Source organism: Tauraco erythrolophus, chromosome 16 (assembly GCF_009769465.1).
Source record: "Tauraco erythrolophus isolate bTauEry1 chromosome 16, bTauEry1.pri, whole genome shotgun sequence".
In the NCBI taxonomy this organism is placed as follows: Eukaryota; Metazoa; Chordata; class Aves; order Musophagiformes; family Musophagidae; genus Tauraco; species Tauraco erythrolophus.
The window spans coordinates 16425160-16440603 of NC_141480.1; the positions used below are offsets into that span (position 1 = coordinate 16425160).

General features: G+C 43.4%; 1 protein-coding gene across 1 annotated transcript in view; it reads left to right on the forward strand.

Annotated features, from left to right (window-relative positions):
• WWC1 (WW and C2 domain containing 1) overlaps positions 1-14274 on the forward strand; it is a 71818-nt gene extending 57544 nt beyond the window's left edge. Inside the window, exons 12-23 of the mRNA XM_086621333.1 lie at positions 1507-1615; positions 3418-3498; positions 4437-4523; positions 5297-5489; positions 6864-7016; positions 7622-7722; positions 8523-8673; positions 9181-9345; positions 10803-10895; positions 11755-11985; positions 13382-13503; positions 14031-14274. Coding sequence (XP_086477459.1) covers positions 1507-1615; positions 3418-3498; positions 4437-4523; positions 5297-5489; positions 6864-7016; positions 7622-7722; positions 8523-8673; positions 9181-9345; positions 10803-10895; positions 11755-11985; positions 13382-13503; positions 14031-14097 — 1553 coding nt within the window. The 3' untranslated portion in view covers positions 14098-14274. The remainder of the gene's footprint in view (positions 1-1506; positions 1616-3417; positions 3499-4436; positions 4524-5296; positions 5490-6863; positions 7017-7621; positions 7723-8522; positions 8674-9180; positions 9346-10802; positions 10896-11754; positions 11986-13381; positions 13504-14030) is intronic.
• The last annotated feature ends 1170 nt before the right edge of the window (positions 14275-15444 follow it).

Sequence of the window (15444 nt, forward strand, 5' to 3'; positions counted from 1 at the left end):
AAGCCCAAATTGCACCCGTGCACTCAGAGATTGGTGTTCCCTGTAGCACCCTCTGCTGCTGATTGTAGAACAAGTCTTTATATTATTCCATAGCCCTATGTTGTGCTTGCACGCTTTTTGCACCAATGTTCTTTTCAAACTTGTTTTTAATTCTTTAAGTGGCTGTGAGACTGTGCAAAAAAACCTCACAAAACTGCTTTGTAATAAAGAAAATATGGGATGGAAACTATATATTGGTTTGGGGGCATGTGCTTTCCTAAGGCTTTGGGGAAAGAGGGACCACTTGTGAAAGTCACTTGGAGAGGAGTGCATTGCCACTGCTGCTGTGGGGGTACTGCTGCTGCCCATGTGACAAGGTGACCCTCCTCACCCTGGAGCAGGTGCCCCTAGCCCTGGCCGAGAGGGAGAGCCAAGAGCTGGGTATGTCCCAGCCCTCGGTAGCCACCTTGGTGACAAGAGTTCTCCAGACTCTCAGCTGAAGTGTATCTCTGCAGAAATGTGATGGCTCGAGTGTAAAGGTGCAGAATTTGCAGAAGTTTCCAGGGCATATTTCCCTGTTTTGTAGCACAAGAAATCTAAGTGAAGTAACACCTCTGTGCAAAACTCCTTACCTCAGCTTCCTCAGGTTCTCTTCCCTATCTCCTTTTCCCTGCATTCCTGCCTGCGAGTACTACTTTGAGTCTTATAATCTCTCTTTTTTTCTGTGTTTAGCCAGTTAACCTGTTTTTTCTGAACCTACCTTCTGTCCTGTGTACGCTAACCTTTGGTGTTGGGGGGTAGACGAGTGGTGGTTTTTAGCTGTTTCCCCTTCTTGAAGCTAAACTTTGGGTATAAGCTCTCCAGGTGGGATATACCCCTCAGCATAATCTGTACTTGGCCAGAGCTCAACCCATTGTGTCTGCCTTGCTGCTCTCTGGGGGAGCTGGGACCAGAAGGCATACTGCCTGCTTCAGGGGCACTTGCAGTAGAAGCTGGTTTGTTGGTTCATGTTTATAACTTGACTGGAATTCACGAGTTCTGCTGCTTCTGCATGTTGCCCGTTGTCGTCATGGGTACCTCCTTGCCCTTCAGGTGCTCTGAAAGCCTCTCCTTGTGCTGCCTCTGAGGACCTGCACCCACAGAGGTGCTGGGGCCAGCCAGTTATATCACACTGGACACAACTGATGTCCCCAGCCCGGGGATTCGCTGCTGCCGGGCACAAGTATTGAGTGGACGTTGACTGTGCAATGAGGGCCTGCCCTCACCTCCGCCACGTAGGCTGTTCCTCTGGCTGTCCAGGGGCCTTTAGTTCCCCACGTTCCTGAAGCAGTAACTTGACGGCAGTGGTTGAGCACAGCCTGCCCTACTTATGTCCTCTCTCCCTTCAGAAACGTGCTGTTGCTTAACAATGCTTGGGTGGGGAAAAAATGCAATTCAGGGGGAGGATAAGAAAAAAGCTGCTCCTGGTCCAGGCAATTTGTTTTCACTAACACTTGTTTTTGATTTTCCTCTGTGCTTTTCTGATAGGTTTAAATGCAGCTGGAGGGACGGCACTGAAGGTGGCGTGTGTGTCAGCTGCAGTGTCCGATGAATCTGTTGCTGGAGATAGCGGGGTGTATGAGGCGTCTGTCCAAAGGTAGACATCAGATCTCTCTCTAGGAAGAAGCTCATGACTCAGCTTTGCACACAAGAGTCAGCTGGAATAACGCTGGTTATGGTCTCTTTTGTAATTTGGTGGCTAAAGTTCTCAATTTCACTTTTCTTAATACTTCTGAAAAAACTATGAGCAGGTTGAATTTGATTATGAAAATGACCCATGCTTCCCAGAATAGAAGTAGCTGAAAGCAAGCTCACAGAGAGCTGTTTGAGCAGCTGGTCTGTTTGGGAAGGTGCTGGTAAGCTGTGACTGCTGCCTTGAAGGGGGTGGTGGAGCCATCTGGCAGGTGTAAAGTTCCCCCTCCGTCAGTCACCTGTTCTGGTGTCAACGACAGCCCTCAGTCAGTGTGAGAGGTCTTTGGGATATTTCAGGCAGACAGCAGGAGCACCTTGAACTACCCCGTGGACGTGCACACACTGCGATGCAGTTCCTGAGTGCTCGGATCCAGTATGGGATTTCTGCAGGACTTCTCTCCACAAGCGCGTAGCTAACAGCCGGAGCTGGATGTCAGCACTTTTGCTGGGCTTCTGGACTTCCCTCACTGCTTGCTAAAGCTTTCTGGGGTGGTTTGACAAAAAGCTTGCTGTAAGGTGCTGATCTTACTGCTACTAGGTTTGGCTGCATCTAACATGGGTTTTCTACTGTTTTTATTTCATTCATCAAAATGAATTATGGGGTCGTTTGTTGCAAGACACAACTGTAGAGGTGACAAATTGCTTGTCTCTTATCCCCCCTATTCGTTCATTCATTGTCTTCATTAAGTCCCTAGATAAATGAGTAATTTTTATGTTTACAGCATAATTCACTGTGACAAGAATGTGCAATGCTTATGTAAATTAGACCACATGGGTTCAAGCCAGTCAGTTGGATGTCTTAGGGCCCCCGTGTCCCCTCAACAGGGTAGGGAGCTCTGCGGAGAGGACAGGAGGCATAACATGTGACAATTACAGAAGGCATCCCATGCAGCATCCCATGGCCGCTCGCATGTCTGATGCTACTTAAGCGTTCTTTGGGTTGTTGACTTACCAGCCTTTGTCATGACTACAATATCAGTGTGATGCCTATAGTAAATGGTGAGGGTAGGATGAGTGGTGCGTTTGTCCTCTGTAGGTGAAACGGAATGAAATGCAAGAGTGTGCTAAGTAAAGTCAAAAATACTTGGAAGAGAAGAATGCTTATCCTGTTTTCATGTGCTACAGCATAGCCCCTGAGTCAATCAGACAATGAGCGTAGTTGTAGAGACTTTCAGTGCATAAAACTTTGGAGGAGGAGTGCATCGGGAGGCAAAGTTGCAGGTAGCTGCTTCGAGGAAGTGTACTCTGTCACTTCGAATGTGCTTAGGGAAGTTTGATTTCTTAAAGAAACAAAGGAATGACAAATCTAATCAAACTTGAGAATTTTTGCTGTCATGATGCAGGACAGGATTGTAGTTAAGTCTTATTTCTCTTGCTGGGCAGTCAGCTGTCTTTACTAAAATCCAGTCAAGGGAATCCTTTAAAAATCCCCCACTGCTTTATTTTTGCAGTCTTTTGTGTGGCTTTTTCTGGCACTGAAGGGGGAAGGCATATGACTTTCTGCTGATAAGCACTGTAATACATACCTCTAAGGATGATTGCACTTACTGCTTAAATGGGCTGTCTTTTAGCTGCTAATGTTACAAAATCCATATACTCAACCTTGGAATGAAAGGGAAAAGATCTTGTATCACCTAAATGTTAGCATTGCAACAAGAGGGAAATCAGGTCCCTAATTGTCTTTGATTTTTTTTTTTTTTTTTCCAGACCATGTGTGTCAGAAGTGATGGTGTTTGACAGTGATGACACAGAAGCAGTTGGGACAGCTAAAGTGCAAATCGCAATGAGGTTAAGTGCTACACATTTTTATTGGGTTTTCCTTCCAATTGCAAGCATGTTATATGGGATTTAAAAGATAGTGCTTTCGGCTCTGTTTTCTTACCCTGTTTATCCTGCCCTGTTAGTATTAACTAACTAATGCCCTCTTTGTAGTGTCACCAAGAATTGCACTTGACTCGAGGAGGTCCTCGGCCCGGTTACCGTCTTTCATATCAGTGCAAATCAACTGGTGATAGTGTGATGTGAGGGTACAAACCAACAATGGGAGCACTGACAGTGCTGGGCTGGAGAAAGCCTTTTGCTGGCTTGTAGTCTCCTTTAGTGGAGTCCCTTTTGAGGGGGGGACAAAACTGCTGAGAGTAAATGGCCATCATAATCATTGACCATGCCTGAATCCCACAAGTGGTGGGTAAGGCACAGGAAGGCAGGCACAGAGGTGTCTTCCTTTAAGGACTTTGTGGAAGATTATTTGTAATTTGAGGAAAAATAAGTAGCACAAAACTCTCTTGTCATGGCCATCAACAGTAAAACAATGGTTACACAGAACATCTTCACTGTTATACTTCAAGTATTCCTACTTGTAACTTTTTTTATATTACAGTCATTATATAAGGCCTTTTGAAATGTTTTAGTTACAATACAGCAATTTAGCTAGACCTCAGGAAAAGCAATGTGTATTAGGTCAAATCGGTAGTGCGCTGTGTCTGAATTCCTAAGCTCTGGATGTTCTGGACTGCTCTAAATTCTAGATGTTCTGGTAGCAAAATTTCAGGTAATATGACACTGGTTTTGTTTTAAACTATAGGCAAACCATGGTCTCATTATAGTTCTGTTTGTAAATATTTAATGTTGGTTGGTTGTGTTAATGAAACAAATAGAATACTCATTCATGGAGTCCAAGGCAGACTTCTCTAATAACAATGCTTTCTTGTGTCTTTCCAATTCAGATATGATGACAAAAATAAACAATTTGCGATACTGATCATCCAACTGAGTAATGTTCCAGCACTGCTGTTACAACAAGATCAAAAAGTGTAAGTGGGTAAAATAAACACGTTTGAAGTATTCGTATGAGATTCCAGTGGGAATTAAGCTGATGTTGGTTTTTGGTTTTTCACACTCTTAAAAATTTACCCTTTCTGAACTGCTTGTACACTTGGTTTTGTGTAGAAACATTTATGAACTAATAAACCCACAAAATGAAATATGATGCAGTGTTTTTTTTCCAAGGTCTGTATTTCTTTCCAGGAAAAGACTTGCCTGGAATTAGCACTGGCCAGTAAGGTTCTTTACTGTAGCACTGCTCAGAGCAACTGCATCGAGTGGAGAGGGGATGTTTGTTCTGCTACAGAACTCCATCCTTGGACACATGCACAGATGCATGTATGGGGAAACGTACAGCTTCTACTAGGCTCATTCTAGGCACAAGTTTTATAAATTCAGCTATGTGCTGGATAAGGTGACAAAGATTTGATTCATTTTTATGTAGGTGTTTCTACCTACAAAAAGGTATGTTCACAGCGTGACAAGTTGCAGAGACGTGAACAGCCATGTAAAACATAATCCGTGATGTTCAGTTACAAGATTCAGAAGGATGAAGGCTTCGGCGACTCATGCCGCTTCATGTCTCTGATGTTGTGATGAAACGTTCCTTTTTTCTCAGTTGACTGATATTCCAAAGAATAGGATAGGACAGTAATGTCCACAGTGCTTAGGATGAATTTCACTTGCAGATTTATGGAGCTGTTGGAATAGAGGGAACCACGAACCTGTACAATAGTACTGATGGCAATGCTTTTTTCAACAGGAACGTTCGTGTGGCTGTCCTGCCCTGTTCGGAAAGCACAAGCTGCTTGTTTCGCACAAGACCAGTGGAAGCTTCAGACAATCTTGTGTACAATGAAGTATTTTGGGTTTCTATCTCTTACCCGGCTTTGCGCCAGAAGACTTTAAGAGTCGATGTTTGCACTGTAGATAAGTCTCACCTTGAAGAATGTTTGGTTAGTATTAATCTCTATTTTAATATCTTTGTGTCTGTTTCCTCTTTTTAATTAGACAAAATTTTAAACTCTGAAGTATGGCAATTTGTGTGAAAGTTTTCTGGATAATCCTTAGCTGTATGTTCTCTCCTAGACAGTGTTTTTTGCAGTAACGATTCTGATCAGGGGGGAAAAAAAAAAACTATTAGATAATTTTTTTTTACAGAACTACTGATGACTTTGTCAGATTACTAGATTTTCCTTCTCTTGTCATTTATTGTGAAATCCTACCTATTTTTCCTCCTTTTGGAAACATTGGCTATAATGTAATTTAGAATGGACTTCTTACAGGAATTTGGAAGCCACTGTAGGATATTAAAGATCTCTAAAGCATTTTTTAAAAACTGCTATTAATCTATACTACTAAAATCCATATAATTTTTTAAGTGCTAGTATTGCCATAGCCAGCCACTCCATATTCTTAGAGGAGCTTTTTTGTTGTTCAATATTACCTGAGCAAGTTGTTTTTAATAGAACTATTTCTGGAGTATTGTACTCCAGAATATGAGTAGGGTGTGTTGACCTGGGACGTAAGCAACCACTACGTTACAGAAGAGTTGGTGTTTTGTCCTGCACGTATTGCATAGCATCTCCCTTGGCTGGAGAGGTGTACGTTTTATGGTGCTTCTGCTTTTCTTCCTTCGCTTGCTTTGCAAAGCACACTTTGGTTCAGGAAAGCATCTGTTTTCCAAATGGGTTTTTTGTCTTTTGGCAGCAAGGACAGTCCTACAGTATCTGAGCTCCAGGTGAGAGCACGCTAACTTGCAGGAGGTGTGCTCAGCATGCAGTCTGCTGGTCTGGACTGGTGCAGTGAAGTCCACTCAGCCACAGATTAAACAAATTGCAAATCAGTTTTGCTTTAGTTTTGAATATGTCAGGATCTGTACTAAATGCAAGGCAGTAAAATATGACAAGGCAGATGAAGAGGAATGGAATACGCGAAAATGAAGCATCTCGGTCTGAGGCAGTGACTTCTGTCAGCCTTACAGATTTCTTGAAAGGGAGTCTTCCTCTCCTGCTCCTTTCTCTTTTTCTTTGAAGCTCTGGCTGTAATTTGTCCTGGCTGCCGTATCACTGTTAATACTTCTGGATTCTTTTACAGAGGAGCTGTAGTGAAGCCCTTGCTACTTGGATTGGAAGTCCTAAACAGTGTTAAAAATAATAAAACATAAAGCATTATTAGTGCTGTTGAAACAGGGATAAACAGGGCAATTTTTCCTTTTGTCAGACTTGGTGAAGTTAAGTAGCCATGGATTTTTGCTCTCATTTCTTCTTACTGATGTGGTAGTGGTTCATTTTAGTATTAAACTAAAACTGTGGGTTTGCTCTCAATAGGGTGGAGCACAAATTAGCCTTGCTGAAATATGTAGATCCGGAGAGAAATCAACCCGTTGGTATAACCTCCTCAGTTATAAGTATCTGCAGAAGCAAAACAGGAAAAGTAAACAAGGAAATATTCACTCTGAAGTACCCTGCACTGAAAAAACAGTAAGAACAACTTCTGAAATCAAACAAATGTCCTCTAAACAATGCTAATGAGAGTGTGTTTGTGTGGCTGAAGGACTGTTAGAATAGATGAGAAGTGAAGGCTGGTGTGTTTATATTTGGAACTTGAAAATGTCATTAAGTGCAGTGAAATAATTAACATGTCAATTACAGATATGCCCTTGTCCTGGGCTAAATACTTACTGAAACCTGCTCCTCATGAAGATGAGGGATGTGGTATGTGGTCTGGTGTAAGTCGTGTGAGCTCTTGCCTTTCTTCCCACTAGACAGTTCACTTTGCTTCAATGAACTTCCAGAGAGAGTCAAGATACAAACTGACCTTTGCACGTGCATGGCATGCAGTATGCTCAGCCTATGTCTGTACACGTGCATATGCTGGTGTAACTGGGGGAGGTGGGCCAGGTATGCTCACACAGGCTTGACTGAGCACTGTAGGTGCAATAGGCTGCTTGAAGAACGCAGGTGTAGAGACTACAAGTGTCTCTTGCCACCAGAGGAAAGCTGGTTGGGGCTGTTTTCACCAGAATGGCTGGGTGCTCTGCAGTTTGAGAATCATATCTTGACAAGAAGCCTCTTGATCTCCTCAGGACTCTGTCTCAGCACTCTTAGAGCAGACAGCTGTTGAACTGGAAGCTGTGGAGAAGAAACTGGAGGAAAGCAGAAGCACTTTAACTAGTGGAGAGAGCTGGTAGGTAGCATCCCACCATCTTAGCATTGCGGGATGATCAGAGCATTTGGGGATTCATGTGCAGAGAAAAAAGCAGATGATACAGAGCTGTGTGCCGCTGTTCCTGTCTCCTTCTGTTTTGGTGAAAAATCCTTTTTCTTCTGTTCTGGAGGTTGTGCCTCGGAAATGAGATCAAAGCTGATAAATGTTGAAAATAGTCAGTAGTGCTATGCTAATTTTGTTATTTGTACAACGTTCTGTGGACGTCCATGAAAGCTCCGCTGTATGGTGCAAGGCTTTGCTTGGATATTAATTTTAGCTGTTGTTTAAATGGTTCAGATTCAGGTTTTATTAACGGAGCCCAACATTTTAAATAAAAAGCAAGCCTGACCCATGGGTTTGATGGAGAAGCCAGCTGTGAGTGCAAAGGAGCTGAAAAGGATGTAAAAATAATGCTTCCATTTTGTCCCGCATCACTTTTCAAGCTAAGATTAATGGCACCCTCAGACCTCCCCTTAAGATGCACTCACCTTAAGCTCAGACCACATGGCTGAACCCTCAGCTTTCTTGTTTTGAAGCAAGATCAGTATGAAGCTTTTGGCTGAAATGATTGCCTTCTGGTGCAGCTTCACTCCAGTTTCAATTTTTCCCTCGTAAGCCTCTGTGTGTCTGTACTCTCAGGGGCTGCAGGACCTGCCAGGTACAACTGGCTGCCTTGGGAGGGGACGTGTTTCTGTCCAGCAGCTTACAGGAGGTAACTCCTGCTGCAGCACCAGAGTGTTGTCTACAATAGGCCAGTTAACAGCTTTGTTATTCAACAGGCAAGACGAAGAGATTCCTGATCAGGAAGAACAGGATGAGATCAGTGAAAATGAAGCAGAGGAGGAGGAGGAAGAATTTTGTGCTGGAAAATCACTATGGGAAGCAGAAGAAAGTCTGAATTCCCAGCTGCCTACGGAAATAGCAGTGAAGGTAGAATCAGGGGCCTTAATTCATTAATGTTTTCATTAATGTGACAGTGCTTTGGCCTTGTTTGATTCTGAATGTAGTTGTAGTCCAACAAACGTGTGCCATACACGTGCTCTCTGTGCATGTGTATACAGCGATTTGGATCTTTGCTGCAGATGCACAACAGGTACGGGAATGGTCTTTAAGATCATACCTCTATTCTGTGTGAGATTGCCAGGTACAGTGATGTACTGGATCAACAGGCAAAGCTCGTTGGAATCAATTGTGTTGTACAGCGATCAATAGATGCGGAGCCCTTAGGGAGTGATACAGTTAATGTAGCTGCTACTGAGTTGAAAGAGTGAAGCGGCAGGACACCCTGCAGGAAAAGGGCTAAAGAATATCTGGTTTTGAATGCAATGCCTCGGGGACTGAAAGCGGAGAGGTGTCACAGGTGGCTGTCAGACAGCCCTGGGTGTGTCACGGGTAAGATGGCAAGCTGGTGTTTACACTGCAGTATCTGTCTTTCAGGTGGATAAAGAGACAAACACCGACAGCCTTGCGCAGTCTTCTACTGTGGTTCGTCCGAAAGACAAAAGAGCATCAAATCCACCCCAAACTCAGTTTGTCAGAGGTAGCACTATCATCCGCTCAAAAACATTTTCACCAGGACCACAAAGTCAGTATGTGTGCCGGGTAAGGCAAATGCAATCCTGAGGTGGTAAATGCCGTTTTTCATTAATGAATGCATGATGCCAATGTTCACTTAGTCTGATTTTTGTCAGAGACCTGACAGTGCTTTCTTCTCTCCCCTTCTGGCTGAAGAAGTTGCTCTGTCCTCTCCTCCTAGACAGTATCTTTCCTTGGAACTAATACCATTAAGCACAAATTTATAAAGTATGTATGTGCACATATGTTTGTGGTACATGCACCCTGTTGAGATGTCTAAACTAAGCTGGGAAGGGCTGCTGTAAGACAGTGATGAATGTTGCATATCAAACTGTTCCCTGTTGCTTTAAGACTGTTCTGTGCTAACTTGAACTGAGTTAGCTGTGTCCACTTACTTTAGATGAGGTGAACATGAAAGCTTGATAGAAATGGAAAGGTAAGTACCTGATAATGTCAGTAAAAAAAAAAATGTAGAAGCTTGAAAGTCTCCAGTGTGCTTTGTGTGAAAGTGACTGAGCAGGCCATGTACTGGGTCAGGATGTCACTTGCACTGCTTTGAAATGTTTGTTCACAATTATTTCCTGGATTGAGGGTCAGCCTAAACTATTATTAAGTTGTATTTTAAATTGAATTGGCAAGCACCGTATTTTATCATGCATGACCTGTCTGAAGTGGGCATGCTCTTAACTCAGCTGAGACAGATTTGATCTGCAGGTTTTCTGATTCAGAAGCAGGTGCTTCTGTAGAAACAAGCCATATGTAATCTGCAGCAGTGGCCTGTGCTTGGGTGGTAGAGGTACTGTGTCCCAGTGCATGTAGATCCCACACACCTGTTCCCCCCTGCCCCCAACTTTGAGAAGGAACATGAGAAGGGAATTAAACTCTACAATGAGTTGAGCTCTTTTTAAGGGTCTAGAGATAATCACAATGGAAGTCAGGCTGTGTGTATGTAACATGACAACTCTTAAGTTGAAAAACCCAGGGGAATAGCTTACAGGTAAACCTACCTCTTGCACCAGTAGCTTAAAATACAGGTGAATGGAGAAAAGGGAGATCTCTAGTAAAATAGTTTAATGTGTTACAGATGCTAGAAAAGGGTAATTTCTTTGATTTATTAGTTAGAGCTTATTTTTCTGCGCTCTTGGCCAGGCTAGTTACTTGCACAGGAGAGGGCAGTGGGGTGGAGTCCTATATTATACCCTAACTTAGTGTCTCTCTTTCCATGCAGTCTGTTCCAAAAAGAGACTGAGTTCAAGGCTTGTGGCAGGATCTGGCCGTGCCAAATGAATTGCATATTGTGCACTGAGATTGGGGTAGCAGCAGTCTGGGGTAGCAGCTGTCTGCTGTAGCCTTTCACAACACTTAGTTCTGCTTACATCACTGCTTATAGTCACTTTCAGAACCTCTGATCTTGCTGATAATGTTTGTATGCACTGCTTGTATTTCTTTCATGACGAATATGTGGTTTTCACTTTCATTTTCAGCTGAATCGCAGTGATAGTGACAGTTCAACACTATCCAAAAAGCCCCCCTTTGTTCGAAATGCGATGGAGAGACGAAGTGTCAGAGTGAAACGGGTAAAAACATCACCACTTAGTTTTTTCTCTAGCATAGACACTTGCAAAAACCTGAAAACTGTTTTAAAGGAAGAATTTGCAAACACAAATCAGTTGCCATATGCTTTCATCCACAAACTTTTCTTTGTGTGTGAGAAGTCTCTTAAGGCTACTTTTCTTTGATATATCAGAGTATGACAGGAATGATTAAGTTGGAACTCAGAAGAATCAATTTAGGAAGATGGGTCCTGATATTTCCCGTTTTGTCAGAGCAGAAGTAGCCCAAACAATTCCACTGTGTTTTTAGTGGCGAGATTCTCAAATACTTAAAATAAATGCGAGGAGCTGGGGAAGAGAGTGAGGAGAATGTCATCTCAGATGCTCAGGTGACCCTTTTGTAGTGACTCTGTGGCACACAATGAACCCCTGTGCGGGTTGTGATGGCAATCACTGAAATTCCCACAGGATACTGATGCTGAGCTCCTAAGGGGATGTGTTCTCTTGAGGTAGCTTGTGTTTGAAACTAGCAGAAAGCAACATAATATGTTAGTGGAAAATACAAACACAGGTTTTTCTGCTGTATTGGGGATTCATCTGAAGATGAGACATTAAACTGAGGAGCAAGGTGTGCAAGCAAGACTTGTTTGATTTGGAGAAGATGCCAAGGAAGAAATTTAGCCAAAATACTGGAATCAAAAGGTTGTAAGACTTGCTTGAGTTTGTGCTTTCTGTCTTGAGATGGATTGGAAAGCAGGATCAATAGAGATGCTTTGCACAAAGGGGAGTGTTGGAAAAATGGTCTTGAGATGTATTTGGGCCTTCATGGGGGGGCAGTCAGGTCAGTTCTCATCCCTGTGCTCATACACCCCTTCTTTTCTAGCCTTCAGTCAAGTCCTTCGGTACGGAGCGCCTAATCCGCACTTCACTAGACCTGGAGCTGGACTTGCAAGCTTCGAAAACTTGGCACGATCGGCTGGTTCAGGAGATCTCGGTGCTGAGGGAACTGAAGGAACAGCTGGAACAAGCTCAAAGTCAAGGCGAAAAAGAGTTGCCGCAGTGGGTGAAGGATGATGAGAGATTTCGACTGCTGCTGAGGCTAGTGGAAAAACGAGTGAGTAATATGTGCCTTTGGATTTTATTCAACGTGTCTGAGAAATGGGGGACTTGGGACAGTCAGGAAGTGAAGCCTTAGCACTACAGTCACTTGTGTCTTCCACTTAGGCTCCGTCAAGCAAGTGGTTGACAATGGAAGCTGCAGTGCTTGAGTGTCTGGCTGTTCTCAGCTCTGGTGTTTACAAACTGCAGAATCTGGGCCTGCCTTCCCTCAGATACGAGGGTTAGGAAGATAGCAGTTATGTCTCTTGCTTCTTCTAAGAGAAATAATGGCTGCATAAAACTTGTGCATGGATGACACTTGGCTTTAGAATAGGATCTTTGTGAATATGAAGTGATAATAGAAGTTAGATGATAGCAGACTTTCTGACTTTAAGAGCTTTGTAGTATCTATCTTTCTGCTTATGAAGGGCAGACTGCAGGGCAGAGATGGAGAGGAGACAGAACTAGTTACCAAGAATTTCAAAAAACAGTTCATTAAACAATTTTGTTTTCTTAGAAAGTCATCTTTCATTGCATTATCACTTTTCTGGAGAGGGTTTAAATCAAAATCATTAACTTCAAGAGGAACGTATTTGCAGACTAAGGTGTAAAGGTCTAGAGCTTCAGAAATGTCTGCATAAGCCTGGGGAGGTGACGACCAAAGTCGGCAGCCTTCTGTCATGTTTGGGTTTTGAAAAAAAAAGTATTATTCAATAGCTGATTATCTTCACCCCTTAGATGCTGGACTTGTTGTTCTTTGCTGGAGTTTGTCCCCTCTTTAACTTCCCGACGAGTTATTTTAGTCCTGAACCCGTACATTTACCAGCACAGAAATTTCCTGCCTCGGCGCCAGTGCGAATAAGAGAAGTCACCAATGTCATCTGTTTTGTCAAGTGCAGCCTCCCAGTCTGTAGGAGGTGTGGTGTGTCCCGGTTAGCCCGTACCTTACTCTGTCTACATCACATGCTCCCTTGTGTACAGGGCTCCTTCTCAACTGCTGTCATTTATCAGGGCCCCTCTGCTGACACCAGGCAGCAACTAAGTTATAGTGTAACACCAGGTGTCACAGCTGGTACAATGTGCTCTTTGGGGCACAGCTGGAACATGGGTTTCCATGGTCTGGTGTGTGCTGATCTGCTAGCTTAAAAATATATCGAGAAGACACAAAGAAGGTGCAGATAGCACCCAGAATTCTTTTTGAAGGGCTGGAAGAAGATGGTACAAAAAGCTGTCTCCATTACAATGATTAGCTGACAAGCCCTCAGTTCAGCTTCTGTGGCTCATGATTTCCAGAGTCAGCAGCTTCCAAACCTCTTAGATCTGCAGCTGAAATACTACTGTATTTGGAGAGTAGTTGGGATAAAATGATTCCTCCTGGAAACAAAACCAGCTGTTTTCCATTATTTGTTTAGGTGGAAAAAACAGAACACAAGTGTGAGCTTAAGGCTGATAAAATGATGAGGGCTGCTGCCAAGGATGTCCACAGGCTGCGAGGGCAGAGTCGGAAGGAGCCTCTGGAAGTACAGTCGTTCAGGTAATTCCAGGTCACTGGTAAAGGGGAGGAAAAATTGACTGCTACCATGATTTTTCTGTGGATGACTAAGATGCTGATGAGGAAGGCTCATATTTGCAGAAGTTGTTAACTGTTCTGCTTAAACAAAAACTTTTGTATTTTTTTATCAACATATAAGGTCTGAGGGTCGGGGAAACTACCTGCAGCACTGCATGTGATCTCAAAGCAACCGACAGTACTCCAGATCATTCCTCACCTGGCAACAAATTCATAAATCCTTTGTTTAATGTAGAAGCAGCTTTTGCTTCCCTAAGCAACATGCCAAGAATGCAAAAAAAATGGGCCTTTGGAAATGATTTTTGGTTATGTCAGCGTTGTGAGTTTAACTGTAAGGATGCCTCTTGTCTGGTGTGTAAATAAGAGGTGTAGGTTGTGAGAGCATGTGCCGCTGCTTCTTGCGGTGACAGCTGGTGGGATAAATTTTCATGTGGATAATGGACATTGCTGAGGAGACTTCCATTGCATTAACAACTGATCATCTTTTTTAGAGAGAAAATGGCATTTTTCACACGGCCGAGGATCAACATTCCAACGCTCTCTGCGGACGATGTGTGATCACCATAAAGTATTTGCTTTCCGGACAATGCTACAACTGCAGTTTGGGTTTTGAAGTTATTTATGTGATATTATGAAGGTACCAAGGCATTTGTATATTAGGACTTTTGTCAGTATGTGGATGTTTTGAAGATTTTTAGGTTAAAGTTATATCATCACAGAAACCAGCATTAAAGTGACAAGATTGTATAGTTTGTATATTTAGGAATGTATTTTTGGGAAATAGAATTTTAAATAAGAACAAATGCAGCGTAAGGTGCTGTTATTCTTAAATAATGCTGTTTAGACTTTTTGTACAGCTCTACCTTTTAGAGGTTTTACTGCAATAAAATAAATTTGAAGGAACCTCACCCCTACCTTCTATGATGTTCTGCATCGGACTCTCCTCCGAGTGATGTATTTTGTACCCTGTGGGGAATGCAGGGAGCCAGTTGCGGCTCCCAAGTGCTGTGAACGAATTCTCTGTGAGCTGTGAAGCGTTTGTGTTTCCTGCCAGGTCATAAAAGTGGGTGTGAAGTTCAGAATCCTTGCACTTTTAACATTTGTCCTGCAGCTCACGTCTGTGATGGTCTGTTAAGGTGACTTGGGGAGCCCATTGACACCACTGCTGTGGGGGGAGGGCTGCAGGTTTTAAGTCCATTTTAGGTTTTTTCCAATAAAGTGACCTTTCTGGACCAACCTGCCTCCTTCCTTTTTGTCTCACAGATTCATAGATTTCTAGGTTGGAAAAGACCTTAGTCCAACCGTCCCTAATCTCCCATTAAACCATATCCCTAAGTAGTTCATCCACCCTTTTCTTAAACACATCCAGGGATGGGGACTCGACCACCTCCCTGGGCAGCCTATTCCAGTGGCTGACAACCCCTTCAGAGAAGAAATACTTTCTAACATCCAACCTGAATCTCTCCTGACTAAGCTTATACCCATTTCCTCTTGTCCTATCACCCATCACTAATGTCACTAATGTAAAGAGCCCTAAAGACTCCTTCATAGATGGCCAAGATTTCTTTCTCTGTTGGGGTGTAGTTGGCTTCAGACCCTTTGTAGCTTTGGCTCCAGAATCCCAGTGGTCGGCCTCGAGTCTCACCAGGCCCCTTCTGCCAAAGGCTCCAGGACAGACCCTTGTTCCCGGCTGCAGAGTAGAGCATGTTCTTCACCTCTGGTCCCGTCCTGACTGGGCCAAGGGCTACTGCATGAGCGATTTCCTGCTTGATCTGGACGAAGGCTTGCTGCTGTTCCGGGCCCCAGTGGAAATCGTTCTTCTTGCGGGTAACCAGGTACAGAGGGCTCACGATCTGGCTGTACTCAGGAATGTGCATTCTCCAAAAACCTATGGCGCCTAGGAAA